This window comes from Marmota monax, unplaced genomic scaffold, assembly GCF_021218885.2.
Source record: "Marmota monax isolate L192 unplaced genomic scaffold, Marmota_monax_Labrador192_F-V1.1 WCK01_AAM20220418_F8-fsc00075, whole genome shotgun sequence".
Taxonomy (NCBI): domain Eukaryota; kingdom Metazoa; phylum Chordata; class Mammalia; order Rodentia; family Sciuridae; genus Marmota; species Marmota monax.
The window spans coordinates 3,237,874-3,260,436 of record NW_026694772.1 but is presented as its reverse complement, the minus strand read 5'-3'; the positions used below and the strand labels follow the sequence as shown (position 1 = coordinate 3,260,436).

General features: G+C 39.5%; 1 protein-coding gene across 2 annotated transcripts; it reads left to right on the top strand.

Annotated features, from left to right (window-relative positions):
• Positions 1–2,231: 2,231 nt before the first annotated feature.
• Positions 2,232–8,603, top strand: LOC124079661 (melanoma-associated antigen B2-like). 2 transcript variants are annotated; one of them, XR_009225027.1, is made up of 2 exons: positions 2,232–2,454; positions 3,705–3,985. XR_009225027.1 is itself a non-coding variant. In XM_046425337.2 (2 exons), exon 2 carries the CDS (start codon positions 7,226–7,228, stop codon positions 8,234–8,236), a length of 1,011 nt encoding a protein of 336 aa, XP_046281293.1. In that variant the 5' UTR covers positions 2,232–2,454; positions 7,165–7,225; the 3' UTR covers positions 8,237–8,603. The 2 variants fall into 2 exon arrangements, 1 of the variants encoding a protein (XP_046281293.1); XM_046425337.2 differs by lacking the exon at positions 3,705–3,985 and adding an exon at positions 7,165–8,603.
• Positions 8,604–22,563: the final 13,960 nt, after the last annotated feature.

Here is a 22,563-nt window from a genome sequence, read left to right as displayed (position 1 = left end):
AGATCCCAGGCAGCCGTTGGCTGGATGTGATTCATCCTCACTTCAGCTGTGAAGGGAAGGACCTCCTTCTGAAAGGTGTGGCATCCACTTCACTGAGCGTGAATTCTCCGGACTGAGGTGAGGACCCTGAATTTGACTGAAGAGCCCCCTCTCCCCGCCCTGAGTGCAATTCATAATAAAGTAGGCCCCACAAAGTCACGGCCTTGGGTCAGCCCTCTTAGATCTTGGGTCAGAGCTGTTAAGACTGAGGGTCGCGTCCTTTCTACCACATTCTTTTTACCCAAAGTGGAGTGGAGGGATTCCATTTAAAGAGGAAAAGTCCCATTAGCCTAGGGAGAGGGCTTGGCTCTAAAACAAGTAAAAGCAAGACCCTACATGCCAGTGAGTGGACCTTTCACCAAAATAGGTGGTCACACAGAACATCATCCCTACTGTCAGTTGTAGGAGCCCCCAGGCAAGGTCGTCAGATGTGGAGCACCCTGACTTCTCTAATGACTCTGGGATTTGTGTGCTTTGGTTTGAGGCTGTAGACTGAGCTCAGTAGAGGGAGCAATCCTGATCCTACCAGAAGTCAAAGTCCTGTGTGGAACTGAGGGAACCAGACTCCACAACAGTGGGGTCTAAGAGTTCCATCATTGCTCTCAGCACACGCAGGCCTTGGAAGAATGTGGTTCATTCTTACTGTAAACTCAGGTTCAAGAAATAGGAGGATCTTTGTCTGATGGCAGTGGCCTCTGGACAGCAGAGGGTAGTTCCAGAAAGGGGTTGGAATAAAGGTGAACAACCTGGGTGAAAAAAATAGACACTACTGTAATCCAAGTGACTCAGAAGGCTGAGGCAGGAGGATGGCAGGTTCAAAGCCGGCCTCCACAACATAGCAAGACCCTGTCTCAAAATTTAAAACATAAGTGGCGGGGCTGTGGCTCAGGAGTAGCACACTTGCCTGGCATGTGTGAGGCACTGGGTTTGATTCTCAGAACTGCATATAAATAAATAAATAATAAAGGTCTATAAACAACTAAAAATTTTTTTAAATAAAAATAAAGAAGACTGGGGATGTGAATCCAGGGTAAAGCACCGTTGGATTCAATCCTAGTAAGGGGGGAGGGTGGATGGGGGTGCTGCACCTTTTGTAACCTCTGGGAGTCCCAGGCCAGAGCTATCAGACTCAGGTGCCTTGTCACTCTACCCTGAAGGGTCTTGAGGATATGTGGGCCTTGGTTTAGGTTTGGCTGCCCCAGTTCAGCAGAAAGAGAGGAATCCTTGGCCATGAAAGGTGTCAAAGTACAAATTCTATATGAAGAATTAGACTCCAGAACAGAGAAAAACATATAAAGTCTTGCCTCTGCCTTCAGCCCTGAGAAACCAGGATTATAGCACTACGGATGAGGTTTCCTATCATTTTACTCAGGGGTACTCTCAGGGACACAAATCCTTTGGTTTAATTGAAGAGCTCCTATTCAGCATAGTGGGGAGACCTGGCCTGGTTCCTAATAGGAATTGAGGTGGTAATAGTATGAAGGAGACTCCTCCCAGAAATTGATCCACATAGACTCCCATGACTACTATGAGACCTGGAAGATCTGGGCATGGTGACATGTTAAATCTGATTCACTTCTTCCTAGAGCATCTAAGGGAAGTAAGGAACATTGTAAAAGGAAGCCTCGGGTTAGCAAGTGGAAGATTCCAAGTTAGTACCAGGAATCAAGGAGAAGACCCTGAGAACTGAGAAAACCACCCATCTCATAAGAGTGAGGGCAACATAGTAACCCTTCCTGTTTGTCAGCCTTGGGGGCCAACAGGTAGTCATGGCCAGATGAGAAACTTTCACTTCTTCCTAGGGGTCTCAGAGTGTTGGGGGCATTGGCATAAGTAGATAGGCATTAAGTCAAGATAGGGAGAACATTGAGGAATCACTAAATCAGAAAATGAGAGTCCACAAATTCCCACCTCAGCCCTGGGAAACCCTAGGCAGAGGTAGCCAGATGTGTGCCGCAGTCTGGCTGCAGCAAAATAACCCGGGGGGCAAGTGACAAGGAACTTGTGAAGGTTGATACAGCAGGAGCGGGAGCTGCTTTATTGTGGGACAGAGAAGTATATATACATAACTGTGGTGAGCCGTTCTAATAGACTGTGGCCGCCATTAGAAGATGGCGCCGGCTTCCACTGTGGCCTGTGATAAACAACTCTTTATATGGAGAATTGGCACACAATCCCTTACCACCCTATGAGAAAGCTCCACGTGGCAGCTTCGCATTGGGGCTTGAGATGCTTTATTAAGGCTGGGAGGGGCATCCGAGGGGGAGAAGAAGAAATATCAAGGGCCTGAATAAACTGCTGAAAGAAGATTCCTGAGTTGCGTCTTCCTTGCGGGCAAGGGGTCGCGACAAGTGGTGCCGAGACCCGGGAACCAGAACTTTCAGCAGTCAGGGGTGGTGCACCGGTTAGTCCCAGGTAAGTGGGATCCGTGACCAAAGCGGGGTTAGTCCCAATAAGTGGGATCCGCGACCAAAGCGGGGCAGCTCCTCTGTAAAGAAAGAGAGAGCCTTACATTTTATTGCAGCTGCACTGTGTACTTTTGCTTTTGTTTTCTGTGTTTCTTTTGTTGTGTCATTTCGCTTTTGTTTTTTGTGCTTCTTTTGTTGTTGTGACGACAGGGACGCTCCCCTGTAAAAGGAAGAGAGCGGGGAATTCATAGAACGGAACGCTCCCCTGTAAAAGGAAGAGAGCGGGGACTTTTGTACTTTCACTTTCTTTATAGCTCTAAAAACATTATGGGCGTTGCTTCTTCAAGCCCAATTTTGTTGGCCCTAGATGGGTTGTTACATTCAAAAGGACTTAAGATAAAGCAGAGTACTTTGCAGATGTTTTTAAGAGAAGCTGATATAGCGGCTCCTTGGTTTGCTTTTTCAGGGAGTCTTACGGTTCCCAGCTGGGACAAATTAGGGAAAGATCTAGATTTCGCTCATGAGCAAGGTACCTTGCAGGGTGGCATTATACCACTTTGGAAGTTAGTTAGAGGATGTATAACAGATGGTAAATGCCAGGAAGCTGTAAGTGAGGGTCAAGCTATTCTTGAGCAGCTGCATGAGGAAAAATCTGAAGGATCATGTAGTGAAGTGGCAGAGAGTATTAAAAGTAACAGTAGTGAGAAGGCAAAAGAGCCTGAAGATAAAAATAGGAGAAGGCTCTACCCAGACTTGACCGAATTAAAAACGCCTGAGAACACAAGCGACTCAGAGAGTTCTGAGGACCTTGATATATTGTTACAACAACTACATAAGATAAAAATGAAAAAGAAGAAAAAGGAGACACAGGACACGCAGGCCTACTGTAAGAAGGGGAAGGGAGTTAACATTGGTCAACAAAACTCTGAGGAGGAGGAGGTAGAATATCTAGAAGAAGATATGGTGCCGATTGCCCCACCTCCGTATGTGGGGGGGAGCCAAGGTTCCGGGAGATCTTTTCATGCACAAGTTTGGAGGACAGTTAATACAGATATGGGACTTGCATACCCTGTATTTCAGGACAATAACAGGGGAAGATATCATGAGCCTTTAGACTTTAAGATAATTAAAACCTTGGCAGAATCTGTCCGCACTTATGGCATAGATGCCGCTTTCACTCTCAGGTGGAGGGACTTACTAGATTTTGCATGACTGCCTCAGATTGGGCTAGTCTAGTCCGCGCTTGTGTTTCCCCAGGGAAATATTAGGAGTCCAAAGTTGGCTGTTTAATGTTTCTGGCAGTACCCAAGACTCGGAGTGAGGTAGGAGGCTTAAAATTTCTGCAAATAATTCACAATTATCTAATGCTACATTACCCTCCGCAGCAGTCCGTCTCCAATCTCCGTTCCTGTTTCTTTTGGCTAATGTTACATTACAGGGGATGCTTAATTGTTCTAATATTACCTGTTATTTGTCTGAGTGTTGGAATGGCTCCTGGACTATGGCAATGGTTATGAAATTTCCAACCTTTGTCCCGATCCCGGTTAGATCCAGAGTCATTTCCTATTGTTGAACTGATTAGAGCCCGTAGAGATTTTGGAATTACGGCAGCCATAGTGACAGCTGTGGCGGTATCTGCTGCTGCAGCAGTTATAGCTGGAGTAGCCATGGCCAGCCAGGTACAAACTGCTGCCACTATTAATCAGGTTATTCAACAAACATCCACCATACTTGAATCTCAAAGTAGAATTAATCAACACATTTTATCTGGGATTCTGGCTGCTAATCAAAGGATAGATCTGCTTCAAGCTCAAGTTGAGGAATTGTCTGACCTAGTACATTTGGGTTGTGTTGATCAACGTGCACATTTATGTATAACCTCTGTCAGATTTAATGATTCCAGGAATGCCTCCCGCATCATCGGGGAATATCTATCCGGAACCTGGTCCATGGAAGCAGAAAACTTGATCCAGTCTCAACTAACTCAGATTGCTGTTTTGAATAGCACCCGTGTCGAACCAGTGACTTTGGGTCAATTCACCAGTTGGCTATCCTCTGCCTTTTCCTTTTTTAAGGAATGGGTGGGAGTGGGCATTTTTGGTGCTATGTGTTGCTTCGGTGTTGTGCTTTGTTTGTGGCTTCTCTGTCGCCTTAAAACTCGCCATGCGCAAGAGAAAGCTATGATTGTACAGGCTCTTGCGGCCTTAGAAAATGGCATTTCTCCACAAATCTGGCTTGCACATCTTAAACAGTGATTTCTGGGCATGGCCATTGCACCCCAAGTGAATTTCACATTGCACTGGGATTGGCATGTCCTCTTCCTTATTCTCTCACAGTGCTGGATAGCCCTTGCACTCTGCAGGTCTTGTTACCATTGCACGCAGATGGGTTTCAGGACTGGTCTTTCTTCTCGGCTACAGACTCTTTACCTTCCTCTGGGGCTTAGGGATTGTGTTGCCAACTTAAATTTTGTCATCATTACCAGGCTACTTGTGTTATCCTACTTCTCACTGTCATCACGATGCGGGATGCGAGGCAAGGCACTGCACTTGAGTGATCCCTCAACGGACCTCAAGGAAAGCATGTCCTATTGCATGCGGGTTTGACGTCCACGCCCTGCCCTATGAAAAAAGGCGTCGGCTGATATGGGGTCAGGTCTGGGGAAGGCGCCTCCTTAGGACTGAACCATACATTGCAGCCACTTCTGCACAGTGGGATAGGACCTCTACTTTCGCCTGCATTGTTTTATAAACAGAAGGGGGAACTGTGGTGAGCCGTTCTAATAGACTGTGGCCGCCATTAGAAGATGGCGCCGGCTTCCACTGTGGCCTGTGATAAACAACTCCTTATATGGAGAATTGGCACGCAATCCCTTACCACCCTATGAGAAAGCTCCACGTGGCAGCTTCGCATTGGGGCTTGAGATGCTTTATTAAGGCTGGGAGGGGCATCCGAGGGAAAGAAGAAGAAATATCAAGGGCCTGAATAAACTGCTGAAAGAAGATTCCTGAGTTGCGTCTTCCTTGCGGGCAAGGGGTCGCGACACATAACTGAATACACAGCTTAACTTAATTAACAAACTAGATACAGCAGTCAACCAATAAGGAATCCTCATCATCTTAATGATTACACACAGCTTAACTTAATTGACATAATCTAGACACAGCAGTCAGTCATTAAGGAATCTCTATCATCTTAATGGCTCGCTGGCGTTACTTCTCAAACCACTCCTCTTGGCAAAGTGCCAGGTGCCATCTTGACTTGTTTATGGACCCTAACAGATGTGTCATACCCTCATATTCAGACCTGGAGATACAGCAAGATGACAGCCTTGGTATAATGTTGGAAGACTTAGGGAGGCTAATGGTGGAGTTATACTGTATCTGAGTGAGGATTAAAGAGACCTATGATCCCCAAACAGTGGGATACCCTAGGGAACAAAGTTGGCTGGATGTGGCTCACACTCTCATCTTCAGGTGTGAGGAAGATGAGAATCTTATTCTGAGCAGAGAGACTCGGGTTAGCAGGAAGATTTTCAGGTTGTGCCAAGACTCATACAAAGGACCATGAGGACTTCAGGAAACTCCATATCAACAGTGGTCCCACAGATTCCCTCTCTTTGTCAGGCCTGAGAGGCCCTAGGCATGGATGTCAGGCAGAAGTGCCCATTGGTTTCTCTTCAGGAGTAATAGAGAAGTGAGGGTCTTAGTTGGACAAATCAGCAAGGGAAGGAATTTTAGGATTCCCAGTCAATTGGAGACCTTGAGTGAGGACCATGAATAAAACCACATATCGTAGGGTGTCAACCTTCCAGCTGCAGTTTTTAGCTTGTGGAGAATATGAGCAGTGGGACCAGTTGCAGCCACTCCTACATCCTCAATTAAGTGTGATGGACGGATAGGTGTGAACCTTACTCTAATGATGTCCTCGGGTCCAGAAAGGGGAGCCCCAGCCCTTCCCAGGATTCAAAGTATGATCCATGGATGAGGACTGAAGGTACCCACTCCCTCAACCCCAAACACAAAGAACAATAGAGTCTGGCTCTGTCCTGGTACTCATCCCTTGAATGCCTAGAGCAGGATTGTCAGCTGAGAGTCCTCCTCATTTCTTTGTACCAGGTCTAAAGGAAGCAGGAGCCTGAGTCTGAAAGTGCAGCTCTAGTCAGTAGAAAGGAAGGTTTCAGACTCTAGGTGTAGACAAAATGAGGACCCTGAGTGAATATTGAGGGCAAGTGAGCACAGGAGAGAAAGAGGGTGGGGAGGGGGGAGAGGGAGAGAGAGATACCCCTATACAGAATTGTCAGCACTGCCTGTTTGAAGGAGTAATGGGAGAAACCCCACACACACATTTTCTATTCTTGAATACAAGGGAGCTTCTCAGCTTCAGGGCAGCACAGGAAAGAAGTGCCGTACCCTGACCAAGAGCAGATATACTGATCCTGTGTGTATAGACTTAGAGGACCTTTGAACACACGAAAGAACACATTGCTAACCCTTGCTGTCACTAAGTCAGCCCCAGGGAAGCCTGGCAGGCTTCAGACTAAAACACACTATAATTTCCTCCCCTTGTTTTCCAGGGGTCAGGTGGTCCAAGAAGAGGAGCCCGGTGGGTTTCCAGAGCAGTGTTCTCATGGAAACCTGCAGAGAGTGCTTTGAAAAAAAACAGAATGATGTGTCCTGCTAAAAGTGCTCACTGGATCTCATTCTCCCTCCTCCAGGTCCCAAGAACACCTGCTGTCCAGCCCATATTCCTGCCTGCTGTCCCTGACCACAGCCATCATGCCCCGGGGACAAAAGAGTAAGCTTCGTGCTCGTGAGAAGCGCCGCCAAGCCAAAGATGAGACCCAGGGTCTCAAGAATGCTCAGGCCGCTGAGGAAAAAGGGGCCCCCTCATGCTCCTCTTCTGTTTCTGAAGATGCTGTCCCCAGCACCTCTGCTGCTGCCTTTTCCCAGAAGCCTACCACCACTGCTGCTGCAGGTGTTTCACGGAAGAAGTCTGGTAAAGGTGCCAAGAGCCGAGGGGAGGGAAGTGTCAGTACCTCTAAGATCCCACCCTCCACTGAGAGTGCCCAGAGAGATCTTCTCACCAAGAAGGCAGGGATGCTGATGCAGTACCTGCTGTACAAGTATAAAATGAAAGAGCCCATTATGAAGGGAGAGATGCTGAAGATTGTCAACAAAAGGTTCAACAAAAGGTTTCCAGAGATCCTCAAGAAAGCCTCTGAGCGTGTCGATCTGGTCTTTGGCCTTGAGCTGAAGGAAGTCAAGCCTGGTGGTAACTCCTATACCCTTGTCAGCAAGCTAGATGTCACCAACAATGGAAGTCTGACTAGCTTGGGCTTTCCCAAGAATGGGCTTCTGATGCCTCTCCTGGGTGTGATCTTCTTAAATGGCAACTCTGCCTCTGAGGAGGAGATCTGGGAATTCCTGAATATTTTGGGGATCTATGAAGGGAAGAAGCACATAATCTTTGGGGAGCCCCAAAAGCTTATCACCCAAGATCTGGTGCAGGAGCAGTACCTGGAATACCGGCAGGTGCCTGGTAGTGATCCTCCACACTATCAATTCCTATGGGGCCCCCAATCTCTTGCTGAAACTAGCAAGATGAAAGTCCTAGAGTTTTTGGCCAAGGTCAATGATACTGTCCCCAGTGCCTTCCCATCCCATTATGAAGAGGCTTTGAGAGATGAGGAAGAGAGATCCCAACCCAGAGCTGCAACCAGGCGTGGTGCTGCTGCCAACATCCATACATGTTCTAGGGTCACACCTGGCAGTTCCTCCTTCCCTTAGTGAGATCAGAGACAGATTCTACATTTTGTGCAGAGAGCTTCCCACCATATAATACCAGGAGGCTGGCATGGCCCTAGAGAGATCATAATGTCTCTATTCATTATACATTAATATCTTTCAAGTATTTTTCTTTTAATAGAATATTTATTTAAATTCAGATTCATTGGTTATAAATGACATAGATCACATATTTATTGCTGTTGTAAGTTTTAAGTGCAAGAATTTTGGTATTTTCAAATACATTTTTAAAACCCTTAAATCTTTTGGGGGGTTAGCGAACAAAATAAAACACCTTCAGGATGGCAATTTTCCTGGAAATGTGTGAAAAACTCATGAAATGTAATTGGGGTCTTAAAACAGATGAAAACAAAGCAAAACCTAGTCAACTGTTGGTCTACCTTATTCACTTTTCTCTCTATTTTCTTATTGTAAAATTCAAAGATATATATCTGTTTGCCTTCAACAATTCAACTATGCACATAAAATTAAATAGTAATAAATTGTATTCCTTGCTCAGTGACTCATTTATTCTCATCCTGAATTGAGCATCTGTTCTTTGGAAGGCTGTGTTGTGTGTTAGTAGAGATTATGTTAAGATGAATGAAATCCTTTCCTTCCCCATACATTTTTTTTTTATTTCTTACATACATGACAATAGTGGAGTGCATTACATTCATAATCATCCATTCACAGCATAATTTTTTGTAACTCTGTATATATATAAAGTATGTTCACACCAAATTATGCCATTATACATGAGCTCTCTTATTTTTTTCCATACAATTCTTAATACACCTTTGTACCACCATTTATCATATCTCTCTTTGTATATAAGGTATGTTGACACCAAATTCACATCTTCATACATGTATATAATGATGACCGTCTCCTTCCACCATCCTAGCTATTCCCCTTCTCCCTCCTTTTTCCTGCCACCCCTATTCCCTATCTAGAGGTAATTTTCCTCCCATGCCTTCCCTCCCTACCCCACTTTGAGTCACCTCCCCATACATTTTTAAAGTCTCAGAGGAGTTATTATGTAAAGAATATGGTGTTACATACTCAACACAGAACAAATAAAGGAAGGAGTTAAGGTGGTGGTGGGAATGGGAGGGCTTCTGGTGAGAGCAGTCAAGTGTAAATTCCCTGAGTGAAGGAACTTTGTGTTTCAGGACATTGCAAATTACTTGTTGAGAGGTCATTTTTAAGTTAGCCCCATGTTGGGCTAAATGAAGTTGTGTTAATCCATGAGCAGGTACCAGACTCTTGGATGGTGAGCCCCATAGTTGAGATAGTAGCCCTAGAATGAAAAGCTATCTTTAACACTTAGAGATTGTAAAGCAGAAGGAATTTCTGCCTAGGGTAGGAATGAAAGAAGTGTGGCACTCCTGTTCCAGTGCATTTGAAACTCTCTGAATATTGTTTTCAGAGAGTTTCTGATACATAAGGGGGGGATACTCTTGTTACTGGGTGCCACTATTGCTGGCAGGATAAGAGGCTTCCCTAAATAGCTCTGCATCATTCTTTTGAGGTGATATGGCCAGAAACCACTGGGCTGGCACTCTTTACCCTGAGCTGGGAGATCCAGAGTCTATATTCCATTAATTGGGATATCTTATTTGGTAGAACGCCAAGGAAGAGCTAGGTTTTATTGGTAGCAAAATAAATGAAAACAGATATATTGTTGACAGAGGGCTTCCTGCAGGGAGGAGAACTGTTGGTCCTTGACATGAAGTCTACAAGCTTTGAGTTGAAACCTGGTGAAATCCCTGCCCCCATATTAAATTATATATTCTCTACTGGGGAAATTTTCGTGTTATTTGCTTATTGACTTTTTGGTAGTTTGGGTTTTCTTTGTACCAGAGCACTGCATATTCTCTGATTTCTAGTTAAAGACTTCCCAGAGACAAAAGTGGTCTCTTCTAGAATAAATGTAGTCATAATGATTATTCCTTGATTAGAGATGTGATATTTGCCAGCTACTTTGTCAGGTGCTTTGTATACATTATATATGTTCCAACAATCCTATATAATGGGGCTTACTGGACTTACTTGACAGATGAAGAACTTAAAATATTTTCAAGTTTACATGGCTAGTAAGTGACAGACCTGGGACTAGACCTCAGGTCTTAATTCCTACAGAATTCACTGTCTTACTCTTCCCAACCTGAGGCAAATCTGTCTCTTAATTCTTCTCACTCCTCCACAATATTTCTGAACTGATGAGTTGTATCCTGTGGCCAAAGTACCAAAAAGCAGGCCTAAAGAACAAAGGTAAAAATGAGAACTAAACTATCTGTGGGGTTTATTTGTCTGGGTTCCTTTCTTCCCTTTGCCCCAAGGTTCCTCAAGAGCCGATTCTGGCTGGGTCCAATTTCAACACTTTCCTGAATTACAGCACCCTTCTCCTGAGTTTTCTTCAGTATCTAAACTGGCACTGACCTTCTGACCACCTTTTCAATGTGTCCTCCTGTGGAGCCTGTGCAGAGAAACAGAAATCCCAGACTCCCTGCCTTCTTTCTGCCATAGAGGGTTCCACTTCCCTGGAGATCTTGTCCCTCACCATGAACCCTCTCTGACAGCAACAGCCCCTTCCATGTAACTTTTCATTTCAGATGGGAAAGTTTACAGTCCTCTTCATTCCTCTGGGTACCTCCACCACACCTTTAAAGTGCTTTCAAATCTGAAGCTGAGTAAAGTTTGATTTGGCACAGAATCTACTGGCTCTTGGCTTCTAACCTTAAGGCTAGAGAGGTTTTTTTTTTTTCTTTTTGAAACCACCTTGATATTTGCAGGAGAATTTTAATGGAGTGTTTTATTTGAGACTGGCCACTGAACACATATACTAGTAAGTGAATATATTTAAGTGGTCAATAACTAAAGTCTCCCTTTTAAGAGATACATGAGGAAAGACTAAGGAAATCACTGTGTAATAAAACATCTACTGAAGTGGAATCCCTAAATATCCTTCTTGAAGTTCTCAGAAGTGTAAAATGTTTTCTTGGAAGACATGCTAGCTTTGAATAAAAAGAAAATAAATAATAATAATAATATGCCATCTTTCCATTTCATTTACTCTTATCTGTATCTCCCTCCAGGAAAAAATGCTAGTTTTTCAGCATGCTTAATTGAACTGTTCAGTTGTTTATACATGTTAAATCATGTGGTAGGAAGCTATGATTTTGACACTGCACCAAAAGATAGGAGAAAATTCTCCATCTACTTAAGTCATGCACATTATTGTAAAGGATCATGCAGAAAGATACTATTGAGTGACAAACTCTCCCTGTAAAGATTTACAAGGTCATTTTGAAAATTAGATAAGACTCTATATTTGAAAAATATCTCTTACATAATAGGAAGTAGAAAATTTGGCAAATTTCATGACACTTAGGCTTCTTAGAAACTCCTCCAAGAAATAAAGAGGGTTGCAGTTATAACCAATTGTGATAGTTGCTCTTTATTAAGCTCATATTACAAAACATTTTATAAGAGAGACTGCAAGTGTTCATCTATATGATATCTTGATCTCCTTCCTGGGCTCAAGGGGAGATCACATTCCCAGTCCACTTGTAGTTCAGGAGAGTCATGTAAATAGCCCTTGCCACAGAAGCATGAGCACAAGTGTTTGTCACCTCTGGACTGAGAAACATAAGAGCAAATCTATTACCTCCATTTATTTTTTAAAAATGTGGGCTGGGGTTGTGGCTCAGCGGGAGAGCGCTCGCCTAGCACGTGCAAGGCCCTGGGTTGTATCCTCAGCATCACATAAAAACAAATAAACAAAATAAAGGTATTGTGTACAACTACAAAATAAATATTTGTAAAAATGTACATATTGTTCTGCCACTTGCTCTTGTCACTTAATGAAGGGGATGCAGGATATTTCTGTGACAGCACACACAAATCCACCTTGATTTTTTGGTAACTTTATAGAATTCTAAGATCTGCATATATTATAAGTTAACCAATCTCCTGATGAACACAAAAGTTCTTTGCTAATTGTTGTTACAACTAGCATTAATTAATTACTTTGAGCATGATTTTGCAGGTAAAAGTATGTGGCTCCTTATAGGGAAGACATACCAGAAAAGAAATTAGGTTAAAGTAGAGAAGTTATAATGATTATAATTTTATGGATATTGCTAAAATTTTATCACTAAATGCTATGCCAACTCATGTTACAACAAACTAAATTATGTAGATTCCATATACATTCTTAGACATTATTTTATAAATTTAAAAAATTTTTGGTTGAACTTTGGGTTGAAAAATATTAAGTCACCATTATATTAATTCATATTTCCTTGTTTATAATTAGATGAATTAGAAAATTAACTTAATCATTCACCAATATAAAGTTAGATTTCTAAAGTGATGTTTTGAATATCATAATTCCTCTGGGCATGCCTTGATATTCCAAAATGTAAATAAAATATTTCCTTTAACTTTGAGAGGATAGGATATTGTCAGAATGGCCAAGTGCCAGGAAATGGTCCCAGACAGGACAGCTTCAGTTAGAGAAGGAACATCAGGAAGATTTGTGGGGAGAGCAATTTTCAGAGTCCATGAGAGAGATCATGTACTAAACAAGTGATACATAGCTCAGGGCAGCTGGCAGTCGGTGGTCCAAATCAGCATAAAGGTAGACAAGGAAGCAGAAGGAGAGAGGGAAGAAAATCTGGTAGAGGAAGGAAATATGAATAGGTATGAAAAAGCTCTGAATTGATGAAAGGAACACAGGCATGCCAGACATACATCCCTATCTAGTGTAAGGCAGGATAACTTTAAGTTAGGTGAGCAGTTGTAGCACTTCAAGATTCTCCCATGGAGGCAGAAAGCCCTACCAGGGAGCAGGCCAAACATTTCATCACATTGACCTACCCATTTATCCAGTCATCAAACATTTATTGAATACATTCTGATGGAAATCCTAACAAAAGAAAAGGAAATGACAAGGTACCTGATTCAGGCTGTGGGTGTAAGGATGTTGACGGGATATAGTCTCCAGTAGCATGGCCTCACTCCCTTCAACTAGGTTTCACCTCTTAACAGTTTACACCACCCAGAATATTCCACTCAGCTATTTAATCCATCAGTGTATCAATCTAGATGAGGTTAGAGCCCTTATGATCCAATGACTTCTCAAAAGTCTCACCTTTGAATATTGGGAACTGCACTGGGAACCAAGCCTTCAACACATGAGCCTTTGGGGGATATTTCAGGTACAGACCATAATAACTGTTAAACTTTAACATTTAGATATAGTGCATGTGTTAGGCATAAGAAAAGTGGGAAGTTCAGAATAATATTCTAAAGATCTACCAACTCCATTTAACAACTATTATTTGGAATCTACATTTTCTTTTTTATTCCTGTTACCATCTCAGCCCTTGTAGTTTGAACTACTACAGTATTTTTCCTCCTGGTTTTCTTATTTTCAATGTGACTACATCCAATCCATTGCACCAAATGGCAAGCAGAAGTAAGGCTAATATCACGAAATTGGAGAATAGATATGACACAGACATAGACTTAGCTACTTAAGGCTTTCAGGGTGTGTATATGGGAGATACTTGCCAAAACCAAGCTGAGTAGCCTGGCATATTTACTTCCTGTCCAACTGGTCTTTCCTGTCAATCCTTTTCTCAGTCTGTGAAATGTTTGTCAAGTTTAAGAGGTAAAAGGAAACAACTAGGTCTTGAACCCTTTTGATTCTGCTACTCTTCTTTTGTTCTTCTACCTTGATGAACTATATATACAGCCCTTGAGGTAAAAGTAAATAAAATATAAAAAGTACTATTTCACCCAGGTTCCTACCAAATGTATTTATCCATTAATGTCTTATATACTAACAAATATGACAAACAAGTTTTTAAAATACAGAGTTAGAAAATTACTTCTTTCTAAATTGGTTGTGCATGTTGTCCTTTCTTACTAAAATGTTTTACAAGATTATCAAGCTAGTCAAATAGCTTGGAGGGAAGAATAGAGTTTGGCTAATCTCTCTTTTCAATTTTTGATGCTTTTTTTTTTTTAGTTGTGGGATGGACACAATACCTTTATTTTGTTTGGCAGGGATCAAACCCAGTGCCTCATGCATGCTAGGCAAGCACTCTACCACTGAGCCACAACCCTAGCCCCTTGATGCTCTTTTTATATAATTTTTTATGTTGGTAAGCAAATGACACATCTCATGATGTCATATAAAATAAAATATGTATTCTGCAATTGCTTATTCAAACTGATTTCTACATGAGGATTATTTATTCAAGAAACATGTTGAATATCTACTATATACATTCTCTGTGTCTCTATAAAATCAGCATTTTGTAAAAGTACATAATTTTAATTGATGCATAGTCTATTTTCTCTTACTGAGGATTTTTCAGATTTTAAGAATATGGTCTAGATCTATCACATCCAATACTGTAGCCCCAAGTGACATGTGGTTATTGAGCATTTTAAATGTGGTTATTCTGAACTCGGATTCACTATGAGCATAATGCACATTTCATATTTCAAATATTTTATAAAATGGTTAGAGACCTGGGGCCAGTGTTGTGGCTCAGTGGTAGAGCACTTGCCTAGCATGTGTTAGGTACTGGGTTCAATTCTCAGCACCACCAAAAAATAAACAACAACATAAAAAAAGTTTCCTTTAAAAAATGGTTAGAGGCCTAAACTATCTCATAATTAAGATATGTGATTAAAATTACATTCACCTATTTCTACATTTTTAATGTGGCTACTAGAAGGTTTAAGATTATAAGTGTAGCTTGCATTAAATTTCTTTTGGCCAGGGCTGGTCTAAGTCTTGTTTGTTCAGCAAATGTTAAGTCAATTTTTCTCAAAAACTGAGAAGACAATTTTCAGTTTCATTTATAATTATCAGGACATTTCTAGCACTAATAAACAGTAAATCAGATAAGTGACTTCTCTCTAAGTCTGCCTCATCAGCACAGAAGGAAAAGAGATGGGATGATTGCTGAGACCTCCTGTGGCCCAATACTATATGATCTAAGTATTGATCGTAAGTTGTAAAGGTCCAAGAGCTTGACTATATGTGAATGAATTAATTCATCAGGAAATTAATACATTTTAAATGGACAATAAATATTCTTAAAAGTTAATTTTGTTAATGAAATTAATACAATTCCTTGCATCAAAAATTTAAAATATTTTTAAATAATAATACCTAATACTAATGAAAATATAAAGAGAGACTGTTACTATGTACAAAGAGTTTTTTAAAAAGTACTTAACTTTTTCCAAGCAATTCTACTCCTATAAATTAGTTTAACATAATAACCAGAGATACACACATAACTTACTATATGAGGATGTTTGTTCTAGCCAAGCATGAACCAAAGCCAAGGCCAAGAGGGTAGTGGTGGCAGGTAGGTGACTGCTGCTAACAAGATGATCTGTGGAAATATGTAAATCATTTCTTTGGTAACAGAAATAACTAGGAGACGCATCAAAAGTGCCATGATTCCTGCTTGGGTAGAAAGATAACTGTCACTACAATTTGGATGTACATGTGGCTCCATTTTCTAGTCATCAAGTGGAAATATCAGGGAAAATTTATATTGCATGTGTAATCAGATGCATTTATAGCAAAACACATATCAACATATAGATAGACATGAAAATAAATGTTATTTATTTATTTATGGTACTAGGGATTGAAACTACTGGTGCTTTACCACTGAGCCATATCCCTAGCCCCTTTTATTTTTATGTTTAAATTTTGAGACAAGATTGTGCTAAGTTGCTTAGAGCCTCACTAAATTGCTGAGGCTGGCCACAAACTTGTGATCCTCCTGCCTGAGCCTCTTGATCCACTGTGATTACAGGCATGAGCCACCACAACCAGCAATACAGGTTATTGTTTAATGAATAATTTACACTGTTGTTAAAGATTAAATTATTGGCCTAAATTCTTCTCCCTTCCCTGCATCTTTACTCTTGTCATGATCATATACATCATCAATGGGCAAATTGCACTTTCTCGTTTATTGTCTTTGGGCTCAGTGATATGACTTGCTTTGACCAATTGTGACTCAAATAGTGACTTGCAATGTGCTTGTCAAGCTCTCTTGAACTTCTGCCATTACCATTTTGAAAAAGATCCAGCCAGACTTCTGGTCCTTATCAATCAATAGTGTGAAGCAGAGCCACTTCAACCAACCTATAATAAGGACAAATGATGGCTGTGTTAAGATGCTGAATTTCATGGCTGTTAATTAAACAGAACTTAACTAATAGGGGATATAGCTCAGTTGGTAGAGTGCTTGCCTTGCATGCACAAGGCCCTGGGTTCAATCCTCAGCATCACACATTCAAAAAAAGTGAACTAGTAAGTGCACTAGCAGTAGTTACAAGAAATTTGTGTCTTAACTTTTATGTTCTTGTTTGTTTCCACAGGAAGGATATATTATTCTTTAAAATTATTTAAAGATTAAGAAAACTGGTCTGGGGTTGTAGTTCAGTGGTAGGGTGCTTGCCTAACATGTGCAAGGCACTAGGTTCTATTCTCAATAAATATATATTTATTTATAAAAAATAAACAAATAAAATAGAGGTATTGTGTTTATCTACAACAAAAATTTCTTTAAAAAGATTAAGAAAACTAAAGTTTAAAAAAACCACACAAAAATCCTAAAATAGATTTAGAGAAGCCATTAAAATGGGGAAATAGGCAATAAAGAACATCAAGTGACATGTCATTATTTCAACAACAAAATGTAGAAAGATTAAAGATTAAGCCATAGGCTATTATCTCTCAAGATGCCATTCTGATTTAAATATAACTTGTCCCCTTTGAAAGTGATGTTCAAGTTTAATCCCCATCATGAGGTATTAAGAGGGTGGAGATTTAATCCAACTATGGTTTTAAAGATGGGGCCTTTGGGAAATAATTATGATTAGATAAGATCATCAGGGTATGACCCCCATAACAGAATACTGGTGGCTTTATAAGAAAGAAAAGAGAATGACCAGACTATACACAGACACATGCATCCTCCATATCTCTTGGCATGTCATACCTTGCATCACATCAGGATTCTGCCAGCAAGAAGTCCATCACCAAATGTGGCCACTGGACTTTCAACCAGAATCATAAGCCAAACAAAACCTCTTTTCTTTATCCATGCTTTAGTCTTGGGATTTTAGCAACAGAAAACAAAAAGCATATTAACAAAACGCAAACATATATCAGAGTATAAGTCCGTGATAGTTTATAGTTTTTTCTATAGTTCATGGACCATATTTATCTCATACTGTCTAGAAAAGTAAACATAGTACTTAAAAGCATAGCATTCCCTATCAATATACCAATGGCATTCTTCACAGAATTATCAAAAACTATTCTTAAATTCATTTGGAAAAATAAGAGACCCAGAATAACCAAAGCAATGCGAACCAAGGAAAGCAAAGCAAGAGGCATCAAAATACCTGATCTGAAATTATCAGATACAGCAGAACTGTAGTAACAAAAACAGTATGGTACTGGCATCAAAATAGACATGAAAACCAATAAACAGTATAGGAGACAGAGATGATTCCACATTCCTACGTCTGATATTTGATAAAGGTGTCACAAATACATGTTGGATAAAAGACAGCCTTTTCAAAAAATAGTGCTGGGATAACTAGAGAACTACATGTAGAAAAATGAAGTTAAAACTCTCTCATCCTGCAGAAAACTCAAACTGAAATGGATCAAAGACTTAGGAATTAGACCAGAAATGTTACAACTGCTAAAAGAAAACATAGGGTCAATATTCCATCATATAGATGCTGGCACCGACTTCCTTAAAAAGACCCCCTAAGCATAAGAAATAAAACCAAGAATCAATAAGTGGGATGCCATCAAACTGAAAAGATTCTGCCCAGAAAAGGAAACAAAGTGTGAAGAGAAAAAGTACAGAATAGGAGAAAATCTTGGCCAGCTCCTTCTCCAATTGAAGATTAATAATCAGAATAGCTAAAGAATTCAAAAACGCTTAACACCAATAAAACAAATAATCCAATCAATAAATGGGCAAAGCAAAATTAGAATGTCTCAGAAGAAGGAACACAAATGACCAACAAATATATGAAAAAAATATTCAGCATCTCTAGCAATCAAGGAAATGCAAGTCAAAACTACACTAAGATTTCATCTCACAATATGGCTAAACTAGGAAAATATATTTTATCTCAGTACATAATTGATATTTATGGTATTGTTTCTAGCCAATAAGAGGCAAAATAAATGTCAATTTACATAGAGCATACCAAGAAAGTCAAGCAGGAAAATGTAAAATAAATATATATATATATAAATATATATATATATATATATATATATATTTGAAAAAGCATAATGCTAAATTTTAAAAGCTACATGAATACAAAATAAAGGAAGTTTAACTAGCCCCAGATTCATACATCTAATCATAAATTCAAAATATTTTTTGAATAAAATGTTGTATATTATGAGGCCAGTAATTATGATATAAAAATCCCAGCTTGGAAAAGTTAAGTTAAAAATCGACTAAAATTATAAAATGTAAAAGAATAAAATGCTTTGATTATGCAGCACTTACAATATATTCTAATCCATCTTCAATATTACTCTCTAAAACACAGCACAGTGGCTCACCCCCCATAATTCCAGCAACTCAGGAGGTTGAAGCAGGAGGATCAAAAGTTTGAAGCCAGCCTCAGCAATTTAGTGAGACTCTGTCATAGAATAAAGAATAAAAAGTGTTGGGGATATAGCTCAGTGGTACAGTGCTCCTGGCTTCAATCCTCAAAACAACAACAGCAATAACAAAAATTACTCTCAAAAGAGATAATCAGATTTTTCTCAGATTTATAAAAAGTACATTAAGGGGACACAAGTTATTCTTATATCTTGTTTAGTCCAAGATATGGTCCAAGGCGAGTTCCACTGATCTTTTTTAGATATTTATTATCGACAAAAAGTCTATTAAAGCACTTCATTTTCCCCCTATGACTGTATTAATTACCCCCATTTTACAGTTGGATAGATAAATGTAGTTGGGAATAAATTCCATTAGCTACCCCACCAGTTAAAAGTTAAACTTGGGTATGAGAATAAAAGGCTATTTTCTCACCTTCTTCAATATCTAGAAAAAAACTATCTAATACCAATGGAGTAGCCATTTCTACAATTTTTTTTTATTTCTTACCTACGTGACCATAGTAGAGTGCATTACATTCATAATTATCCATTCACAGCATAATTTTTTGTAACTCTGTATATATAGTATGTTCACACCAAATTATGCCATTATACATGAGCTCTCTTTTTTTTGCATCACAATTCTTAATACACCTTTATAGCACAATTTATCATCTCTCTCTTTGTATATAAGGTATGTTGACACCACATTCACATCTTCATACATGTATTTTGTATAATGATGACCGTCTCCTTCCACTATCCTTGGTATTCCCCTTCTCCCTTCCTTTCCCTCCCACCCTTGTTCCCTATCTAGAAGTAATTTTCCACCCACATTTTGAGTCACCTCCCTTATATCAGAGAAAACATTCGGCATTTGTTTTTTGGGGATTGGCTAACTTCACTTAGCATAATCTTCTCTAATGCTATCCATTTCCCTGCAAATGCCATGATCTTATTCTTTTTTAGTACTGAGTAATATTCCATTGTATATAAATGCCACATTTTATTTATCCATTTATCCACTGAAGGACATCTAGGTTGGCTGCACAGTTTAGCTATTGTGAATTGTGCTGCTATAAACATTGATGTGGCTGGATCCCTGTAGTATGCTGTTTTTAGGTCCTTTGGATATAGTCCGAGAAGAGGAATAGCTAGGTCAAATGGTGGTTCCATTCCCAGCTTTCCAAGCAATCTCCATACTGCTTTCCAAATTGGCTGCACTAATTTGCAGTCCCACCAGCAGTGTATGAGTGTACCTTTTGTCATGTTATGAAACATTTCATTTATCCTAAACAAATGGGGAACAAGAAATTAAGTCTAATAATTTTTTTGATAGACAGGACCAAACTTCTCATTAATACTTATGTTGACTTAAAAGAAATCATCCCATAGTGTTTTGGGGACTATGCTCTTTCAGAAGTTTTTTTTATATATTAGTTTTACAAATATTAAAGTTCTCTATAAGGTCTATATTACCTCTGCATTAAAGGTCAATTATTTTCTCAACATGCAAATGAAAACTTAGCAAAATGTTTTTTGACAATAAAATAATAGCTAACATGTACATAGTGATTATGAATTTGTGGGAACAGTTCGGAGTGCCTGACACCTCATTTTCAAAATGATTTATACTTAGGGACTACTGTTATCCCAACATTACAGATGAAAAAAAAGACACTGAGAAGTTAAATAATTTACTTCAGATCACATGGCTGGCTAGTAGTGGTAGAGTCAGGATTCAAACACCAGGTGCATGGTTCTGTAATGCCATATTCTTTTTAAATTGGAACTTTATAGTTATACATAGTATTTGGGTTAATCCTGACAAACTCATGTAAATCAATTTCAGTTCATGATCCCCCCCCTTTTCCTTTCCATCCTCCCTCTCCTCTCCCATTCTCCCTCCTCTCCTCTATTAGACTTTCTTTCACTTGTCTATTAATTATATCTCATTGTTTCTTTCTACCTATGCATAAAGGTGACATTCTCTCTTGTATATTTATATATGCACATAACATGATTTTTTGAGAATTTAGTCTGCATTGCCTCCCCTTACCCATTTCTCCACTCTGACTCTTGATCTCCTTCTTCTATGTTATGAATGGAATTATGGCATTTGCAGCTGAATGGATGGAAATGGAGGACTTCATCCTAAATGAAATGAGGCAAACTCAGAAAACCAAAGGATAAATGTTTTCTCTCATATGTGGAAGCTAGAGCAAAATAAATGAAGAAGTGGGGATAGGGGTTCAACATCACAAAGATATAGGAAAGATCAATGGAGTAGAGATGGATCAAGAGGGAGGGAGTAAGGACAGGAAAGGGGAGGGAATATGGAATAAATTTAACGAAATTCTATTTTATGCATATATGGATATACCACAGGGAATTTCACCTTTATGTTTATGTAGAAAGCACCAGTCAAAAAGACATAAATGAGCAAAAGGGAGATCAGTAGAGGAGATAAAGGATAATGGGAGGGAAGAGGGAAGGGACAGGAATTGGATAGAGGGATTGAAATCAAATGCCATGCATATATGTCAAAATGAACCCAACTACTACGTACAACTATAATGCTCTAATAAATAAATAAATATTTAGAAAATAAAAATTTAAAAATAAACACTACCCAGTACTGGTTCTTCTATTTATTGAACTGCCTTTTCTCCATCTCCTCAATAGAGTTCTAACCTCACCATTTACACATTTGTGTTCTGTAAGTTACCTTATCCAGTTCACTAATCTTTTCTCTCCATAACTATCCCCAAGTAATCTCATCTACTCCTGAAATTCTAGCTACTAACTATATGATGCTAAATTCCATATCTATTATCCCATGATATATCCACAAAAACTTAAATAAAAATACAACTATGATTAGTCCATGGATATTTCAACTCAATATGAAAAATCATAAGTATATAATTTCCCCCTCAAACTACTGCCTGCATGTCTTGTCCCAGTGAGTGGTAACATCATATGTCCAAATCTAGATTCTTCCCTGTCATTTCCCACTGCTAATTTTGTGTGCTAACTTAAGGTTGATCAGTCAAGATGTTGTTGTGAAGGGTTTTTTGTTTTTTTTTTTTTGATGTGATTAAAATTTATATCATTAAATTTCTAGTAAATATTACCCTCCATAGCATGGGTCATTTCATCCAATCAGTTGACAATACTAAAGAGCAAAAAATTAGGTTTTTAGGAGAAAGAATTCGGGCTCAAGACTGCAACATAGAAACACTGCCTGCATTACCAGTCTGTCTACCTACCCTGCAGATTTTAGACAGAAAGACTTACCTGAGTTTCCAGCCTGGTGGCTTGCGAATTTCAGGATTTCCAGCCTGTATGTGTATGTATGTATATGTACGTATTATGTATATATTTTTCCTTATTCAGAACTCTGACATTTCAATCATGATTTAATTAAGTTTACAACTCTGATATTAACTAGCATTAGTATCCTAAAATTATTAATTGCATTTGATGCTAGAATGGCAACTAGAGTTGTTGTCTCCTCACTGTTACACTAAATTTATGCTAATCAACAGGTTTTTTTTTCCATTTGCCTGCTACTAAACTGTCAAGGGATGAATCCAGATAACTGAATTTTTTAGAAGTACATTAA

Bases quoted from the DNA above. Each gene is read 5' to 3' on its own strand.
- LOC124079661 (XM_046425337.2), top strand. From the start codon at position 7,226: ATGCCCCGGGGACAAAAGAGTAAGCTTCGTGCTCGTGAGAAGCGCCGC.